The 8,499-nt window shown below is 43.4% G+C and overlaps 1 protein-coding gene across 1 annotated transcript; it reads left to right on the forward strand.

Moving 5' to 3' along the window:
• The first annotated feature begins 3,365 nt into the window (after nt 1–3,365).
• Nucleotides 3,366–8,470, forward strand: tent2 (terminal nucleotidyltransferase 2). The gene is made up of 14 exons (XM_068738367.1): nt 3,366–3,475; nt 3,560–3,664; nt 4,388–4,595; nt 4,674–4,788; nt 4,865–4,953; nt 5,024–5,081; nt 5,379–5,445; nt 5,525–5,601; nt 5,729–5,857; nt 5,975–6,018; nt 6,259–6,395; nt 7,166–7,257; nt 7,916–7,995; nt 8,080–8,470. Exons 1-14 carry the CDS (start codon nt 3,366–3,368, stop codon nt 8,164–8,166), a joined length of 1,398 nt encoding a protein of 465 aa, XP_068594468.1. The 3' UTR covers nt 8,167–8,470.
• The last annotated feature ends 29 nt before the right edge of the window (nt 8,471–8,499 follow it).

Genomic DNA, 8,499 nt, shown 5'->3' on the forward strand with positions numbered 1-8,499 from the left:
GAACAGCTTACGTACACTCGTGTGCATTATTTGAAACCACAAAAGGCTGCCATTTGTTTTCTACCTCAGTATGTAACGTTTGCGGCTGTCCCTCTTTCTGCAAGCGCTGCAAGGAAGAGAAACATAATGAAACGGTCCATCTCAGGAGACCTTACTTCCTTCCCCTCCCCTCGCCGCGGCAACCTCTACCTCGCCTCCCCTTTTAATGATGTCCTTGTTTTCCTTAGTTTCATTAATTCAAAAGACTGGCATTGTAAAGGCAAGTGGATCATATTAAAGGTGGAGAGGGGTCCCTCGTGGTCCTTTAGCTACCCAGAGCCACTTGGATGACCCGAGGATGTGCCTGAAAACACGCAGACTCTCTGTTACACACCCACACAAGCAAAGACAAAGATGGGAAGAGAAGCAGAGTCCATCTGTGCATTGATTGTATTTGCCCAAGGAAGTGAGAGCGCACCACAGAGCGTGTTTCTAGGCATCTCCAGGTCTTGTCCAACACTAATGTTCTCCTCTGTGCTATTACAGTTAGAGCTGCAGGAGGTATTCGGTCGGCTGCGAGGCTGGAAGTGAAATACAACCCTGTCTTCTCATCGCTTTGAGATGGGCGTCCACACAACACATCCACAGCTATGTGCCTCTTCACTCTCATCTATACGCCTGCATATTTTGGGGATGTCAATGAGCTCAGTTGCAAGCAGCGTAGGGTTCCGTGTCACAGTTTGCAATCGAATCCATTGTGGAGTCAATTGAGTCATTGATTCGGTTGCATAACAGTAACTTAATCACAAAAGAGAGCTGGAGCTAAGTGGAGGCCGCTGAACGGCGTGTTGCCTACACTGTAGGAGGGAAGAGTGGGTACCTGGGATTCCTCCAGTGTATCGTTAATAGTTAATGCTGGACTTCTGGCTGCTGCCTTGAAATTGTACTATGCATGTAACATATTATTTTTTATCTCCTGCTGTGCAATTAATCACATAAACTCGGGGAGGCAGCTGTTAATGGACAGCAGGCTAGGGGGGGGGGGGACCACTGAGCACAGGGTTAGGGGACATGCAAATGAGCAATGCTGTGCCCTGGGGGGGTATTCCAGTGATGGGTGCCTGTCGATGGTGATGGAAGTAGCTGCCGTGTGCAGCGTTATAGCTACATTCACATGCTTCTACCACTATGTTGTCACCCAAAGCTTCTCTGGATCAGGACAAGGAACGGGAGGCTCATTACAGTAAACCACAGAGGATGTCTTTGAAGCTGCTGGTGGTGTTCATGCGTTCTGTTAGAATTACATAAATGTCTTTAATATATGTGGGAAAATAAACAGTGGGACCGAGAGAGCTAGAAATGGCAGCGTTTTTTAAGCACTTTCTCATCGTCCTAATGCTTTTCTTCCATTTGGCGAGAGCACCAAAAATACCTGTAATAATCCAGCGGTAGTCCAACTTTGGGGATGGCACTCGTTTAATCCTAAAAGTTTGAGGATGGAGGAACTCCATCGCTATCATGTTGTGTATTTCTATTTCACCAGTCACAAGATATTCATTCTGGAGTGAACATTGCTTCCACATGTGTCCAAATTTGTGGTTTTCATGTGCGCCTCATTAAACCTGAGCGTTCAAACCCGTCTATGTGACACATAGCACCAACCCAACTATTCACCATCAGGCTGAAAATATTCACCATTTGTTAAAATGGAGCAGCAGGACGGTACATATAGTGAAAGACACGCCTGGGTCAATACAGTGTTACGATTACAGGGAAGTTCGATTCCCCACATGAGGGATCCTGACTGGAACGCAGAGATGAGGGCAGGTCACCCTGTAAATCATAATCACACTTACCCCATTGTTGTGGCTGACATCAAAGGCGACACCTGACCGATCCTTTCCCCCCGGCAATAAGAGCGGCTCGGCTGCTGCGTATACAGATGAAGGTCCTCTCCGCTCTACGCCACGGATTCCAATCTATCACCGTCGGACGCACGGATCTCCTCGACCTTTGCTGTTGTGGGTTCGGTGATGGAGAAGCAGCGGCGCCCGTTAGAGATCCTGCTCGAAGCCCGGTGCAGATCCGGACAGGCGCGTTTCTGCTGTCGCGTAAATGACGGATCCTCGCTGGGAAAGGTGTAGAAGCCAAACCTCACAAAGACAATCCTGGTTTACTCATTGAGTTACCGTCCAGCCGCGTCTCTCCCTCTCTCTCTCTCTCTCTCTCTCTTATTACCATACACTCACATGTTAACCCCCCCCAGACTATGGCTATTCCACAGTGTTCCCAAATGCAGTTCTACAATAAAGACCATTTGTCGTACGGTTCTAGGACGAGCCGCGTCACTGTGCGGCTTAATTACGTCTGTGACGTTCTCTTCATACCAATGTTCGGAATGTCAAGTCGTTTAATTACATGCATGTAAATATCCCGCAGTTTGTATATAACGACAGCGTGAGCGTTATTGATCCAAGCCTAACTCCATCACCCCCCCACCCACTCCCGCCCCCGAACCGCTCCCCACCTGGCTGATGCATCTGCTTCCCTCCCACTCAGCTGTCAGCAGCACCAAAATGCCTACGTCACGACACCGTCCTCCGCAGTGACGTCACTTGGCGCTCAGGGGACTGATGGCATTTGAGGCTTTGTTGTATTTAATGTTAGAAGATTCGCGAAACATATCTCGAATTTGTTTCACAGATGATGAATATTGCACATGAAATTTAATTGGATCTAAATTAGACGTAAACCCAATTTCAGATTATTATTATTTTCATTAAGAGCCATCCAGCAGTTTTTTCGTAATACTCCTAACAGACAGACAGACGCCGTCAAAAACATAACCTCCTTGTCAAAGGTTTAAAAAACGAAAGCGACAAAAAGCGATGAAAGAAGCTTTCTTTGGCAGAGGCGAGGAGAATGACGACGTCCCCTTTAAATCGCGTCACGCTACGTAATTTTACCAACCCGGAAGTGTGTAGCCTCTGAAAACTAGCGCCTTCAGTTTTGTTTACGTTAAACTGTTGTGCAGTTTGGTAAGTGTTGCAGAGCTTTTGAAAGACTGTCTTCAAACGCTATTGCTACATTCCCAGTAGTCACACTAATCCACACACAAACAGATTTAATTTCGTCATAATATCGATACTGATGTTCGAATTAGCCGGTTTGCTAACCCATGCTGCTAACGTTATGTGCGCCAAAGGTAGTGAGTTTCTTCTTCCCCAGGAACAGGATTTAATTTCACTTTCGGAGTGATGAGTTCAGTATTTTTTTTTATTTTTATTTTACTTTAGCTATTTTTTAATCGCTGCAAATGACACTTTCGCTTTCTGATTTCAGGAAATAAGCGGAATTGATGCTGGCGTTCAATCGAGAACCTCAGCATGTTCCCCTGGAGCAGCAACGCAGCAAGAGGGCGTAGCACGCATAACAACAACCCGTACCAGCCACCCCCCGTGCCGCCGTACAACCCCCGAGCCCTGGGAGTTAACAGGTGAAGGCTGGGAGGAGACGATCTGTACAGTTATGTTAGCATCAGTAAGTTATTGGACCTCTTCTGTTCTCGTCTCTTTGGTAGCCCTGGCCTGCAGAGGTTTCCTACTTATCAATGGGAACCTGCACCTTTTATTGTCCCTCTTCTTCCTCCTCCTCCTCGCACATCCACGACGACAAATGCGCGCAAGTATGCAGCATTATATGATATGCTACTGATTGTGTATCGATATGATCATGAACAAACTGTAAATGAAACTGAGCAACAATAACGTTACTTTACTTTACGTTTCTAGCATGGCTGCAATCCTGTATATGTGAAACACTTTATTCTCCAGAGTTGTGTTCTTATGTATTTCAAGTGCCTCTACCCAAGGAGGTTATGTTTTGTCTGTTTGTTAGCAGAAAAACTGCTGGATGGATCTTTATGAAAAAACAATCTGAAGATGGATCTAACTTGGATCCCATTAAATTTTGAGAGGGATCTGAATATCCGTCTGTATACAATAAAAAAAAAAACAGTATTTTCCCCATTTAGTTATAATAAAAGTTTTTTCAAAAACATTATCTTGCAAAATATGTATTCAATTCAGTCACCATAAATCCCAGTCATAAAGGGGTCCGATATGCACGGCCATTCAAAAGGTCTTCTGGATCTGATCCAGAATGAGGTCAGGAAAAAATATAAAATTGTAACATTGAAATCCTGCTTTACGGATTCAAAACTCAGTTAAAAATAAACATCAACTCCGATTCATGGTTGGTGTATCAAGATACCAAGAACAATGTATAACCTTTTGGTGATGATCCAGATCACCATGAGGACGGTGTAAATCTAATCAAAACAGAGACCTCAGAGTATAGTTTTATTCATCGCTTATCTTGTCACATGTTTGTATTTTGTCTTTTTCAGGAGGCAGCATGACGAATACAGCCCCAATGTTGTGAAACGACAGCGCGTTGACCCCCCATTTAGTACCCCCCCTCCCACTCATCACCCCCACTGGGTGTTGGAGGGATCCTCAAGATCTGGTTATCCTCACCAACACTTTGAGCTCCATCCTCAGGTCGCTACTGTCCCGCAAAGCCACAGAAGCCTGCAGGCCTTCGTCAATGACAAGGTGATGGCCTTAAATTTAAAGACTGTTTGCATGTAAGTATTCCTGGTTTAGGCAGCGCACGTGTGTATTTGCCCTCAGGTGAGTACGCAGATGGTGGAACTTTTTGAGGCATGCAAGCAGCAAGCTTCCGATTTGAACCGGAAGGAGATGTGCCGAGCTCAACTAGAGACAGACATACAGTGTGTATATCCAGGTATGTGTCACACACATGGATATTATCTGCTTTAAATTACTCTCGTGATTGTTGTATGTTGGCCTGTTTCTCATAGGGGCAAGGCTTTATTTAACTGGATCTACTATGAATGAACTGGGTTGCCGGAGCAGTGACGCTGATCTATGCTTGGTCATTAGGGGAACGGTGAGTAGCTCTGCTTCGTCAATGTAATACAAAGTATGCGTATCGGTGACTCCCTCTTTTTCTGTTTCAGAAAAGATATGATTCTATTCAAATACTCTCTCTCCTTCAAGGGCTGCTCAACTCTCTGTGTGAGTAGCAATCAACAACTTCGTTGAGCATGAAATAACTAACAGTAAATCCGTGTCCTCGCAACGTGGTGGCAAAAACTCATTTATTCTCTGCTGTCTAATATCAGCGACCTGTTATTTACCTTTGCTTTATACAAACGGCTTTTGCTTTTTAACAGTTGCTTGTATATTTTAATTTCCCCTCAGACTTCACTAGGTGGAGCCATTTACTCACTGGAAAAAGTGATTCAGGTTTACCAAAGGAAGCCAAATAAAACAAATACCATGAATCTCAAACGTGTTTGTTTTGGTCCGTAGCATACATCGGGAGGAACCAGCTGATCAGGGCCAAAGTGCCAATTCTCAGGTTCAATGAGAAAGGCAGGTATGAGGAGAACAGTTTTACATCATCACAGTAAGAGAGAAGTTTTCTTTTTCATGACTCTTTCATGCATTCCTCTCAGCGATCTGGAATTTGACCTGAACATCAATAACACAGTGGGCATCAGAAACACATTTCTTTTGAGGAGTTATGCTCATGGTGAGTAAATCTATCAATAGCAATGCGTAGCATTTTTAAAGGCAGCATTTCTACACTTAAATAATCTGCCATTTGCTACCTAAATAATCCTTATTTTGTCCCGCTGTGTTTATGTGGCCTCCCTCAGCTGATGAGAGGGTCAGACCGATGATCGTTGTTGTCAAGAAATGGGCCCGACACAGTCACATCAATGACGCCAGCAAGGGGACGTTGAGCAGCTACGCCCTGGTGCTGATGATGCTGCACTATCTCCAGAGTCAGTGCATTCACACGTACTTTAGCACACAATTCTTTTTCCATCCAGTTTGGACTTTTGACAGCGCTGGAAGGGAATGTTTCATCAAAATCTCATCCTGTGTTGTTTTCTTTGCAGCCGTTAGAGAACCCGTCCTTCCCTCTCTACAGAGAGACTACCCAGTAAGTGTTTACAACTCAACCTGATTCCCACAATCGGTTGTTGCTCTTTGTAGCGTTCTCGTTCTGATAGGTGTGAATTCAAACAAAAGGACATGCAAATAAAATGCCTTCCAAAGACGATCTTTAAATTTCTGTTTCCTTTTATAAAAAGACGTTTCTGCGTTATTATTACATTTTGTATTTGTCCATCGTGATGATAACTTTAAACTCTAACTCTTTGTTCTGTGTCTCGATTAAAAGGGGTGTTTTGATCCAGACATGGACATTGACATGGTTCCGGATGGTTCCAAAAACATCCCATCATATAACTCAAGAAACCAGTCCTCTCTGGGAGAGCTGCTTCTGGGCTTTCTCAGATACTATGCAGTGCACTTCAGGTATCTCCCAAGGGCATCAAATGTCTCGAGTGTTTTTTTCTGACGCGCTTCATTTGCCTGCTAGTTTTCTGCCTTCTATTTCTCACTTCCTGCTCCTCCGGCCAACTTCTTCCCCATCTCCTGTTTCATATCCCTTTTCTCCTCGCTCTATCCTGCATCCTCTTCTCCGGTTTAATGTTTCTGAGTAAAGGACAAGAGCAGGTGGAACATCTGCCCTTACGCGGCACTGATATGTTTGTTTTCATGTGCGTTACCTTGAAATGCCTGTCACAAGGTTGAACATGGAGAAATGCACTGATTTTTTTTTTTTTTTTTATTTTTTTTAAATGCTCTTGAAAAACGCGCTCTGGCATTCTTCCTCCATTTTTGAAAGCCATTAGTTTCCAACAGATTTTGTTAATAAAATATGAAGCTGAACCAAACACGGACATGAAATATTTATTTGCGGCTTCTTTTTCCTGTAAGTTAGACGCAACCACCGGAAGGTCCAACATTTTTCCATCAAGTCTCAGATTCATTGTTTGAGGTTGCAAATCTGTCACTATCGTTTCTCTGGCAAACTGATGATGTTTCATGTTCATATTTCTGAAGTTTCTTTTTATGCTGCACTGAATCAAATGAAAAAGGAATTGAACTGGATTAAACACAAGTCGACTCGATCAGAAAAACGTTCTCCTTCGCTTGCATATTTATTTCGTGGATTCACCATCTGTCTGAATGTCATAATTCAAACAATAATCTCCTTGCTTTGATTCTTTTGTTTCTTGCAGGTGGAATGAGCAGGTGATCTCTGTCCGAGAGGGAAAAGTGCTGCCCAAGAATAATTATTTTGAGTGGAGAAACAAATACATTTGTGTTGAAGGTAAACACGTCAGTGGACGTAATGTGCAGCGCCGCTTACAACCGGTGCATCGTTGTAAGAAATGTACTAATAGTCATTAATAATTACCTCCGCACCGCCGTTTGTTTGTCTGTCTGTTAGCAATATAACTCAAAAAGTTACAGACGGATCTTGATTAAATTTACAGGTAATGTTAGGAATGCTATCAGGAACAGATTTCTACATTTTGGTGATGATGGATTCTGGATCATCATTTTTGTTAACATAGCAGTCGATGGAGCTTCAAAATGTGTTCCTCAATATCTTGGTTGATTATTGACTGATGTTTATGGACTTTAACACAGTCATGTAGGGTGGCGACCGCTATCTTACTACCAAAATTCATCTGAATCTGATTCAAAATGAGGTTAGGAATAATATTCAATTCTAACATTGAAAACTCAATTTATAGATTAAAAAATCTGTTAAAAATACGCATCAACCCTGATTCACTTTTGCTTTTCATGGTTGGCGTATAAAGATACCAAGAACAATTTCTATCGTTTTGGTGATGATCCAGATCTCCATGTGGACGGTGTGAATCTAATCATGAGGGGGATGAGCTGCTTGGCGGAGGTCTGCGCTCTGAGTGCTTTTCTAGTTCTAGTCAGTTAGTGATTCCGACTTCCTTGTCTTTCAGAACCCTTTGAGAGGAACAACGTTGCCAGAGCAGTCCATGAGAAGATCAAGTTTGATGCCATTAAAGCTAAATTTCATGAGGTACTCGAGGTTCTGCTCCCAAGATACTGTGGGTCAGCCACGAGTTATTCCTAATCCTCCTGCCTCTCATCTCTGTCTGCGCAGTCATTCCGGATTCTACAATTAGGGAGGGACTTGGACTACATCCTCCCAGTCGGTTCCATCATCAAAGAGGAGTCATTGGGGAGATAGCCGATTCTTCTAAATCGATAAAATGGCTGGTGTGGTTTTCCTCAAGAGATGCCGGTTCCCGGTACCGAAGAAGGAAGTCCTGCTGCCTCTACATCTCACAGACTGTGACCTGATCGCAACTGGATGTTTCTAAGTGAAGGTGTTAATGCATCCATGACACTGAAAAGCCATCTGTCAGACCTACATGTTGTCTTTTCAGCTTGATTTATTCGGACACAAATTGGTCAGAATATTCCACACTTTTTGTTTACAGAATTTGTAGGTTGTTGGAGGTTTGCATTTTCTCTACGTATGTTTTGATTTCTGTAGAATATTTTTAAATGTTTAGAATGA

The sequence above is a fragment of the Brachionichthys hirsutus genome, chromosome 4 (genome assembly GCF_040956055.1).
Source record: "Brachionichthys hirsutus isolate HB-005 chromosome 4, CSIRO-AGI_Bhir_v1, whole genome shotgun sequence".
Taxonomy (NCBI): domain Eukaryota; kingdom Metazoa; phylum Chordata; class Actinopteri; order Lophiiformes; family Brachionichthyidae; genus Brachionichthys; species Brachionichthys hirsutus.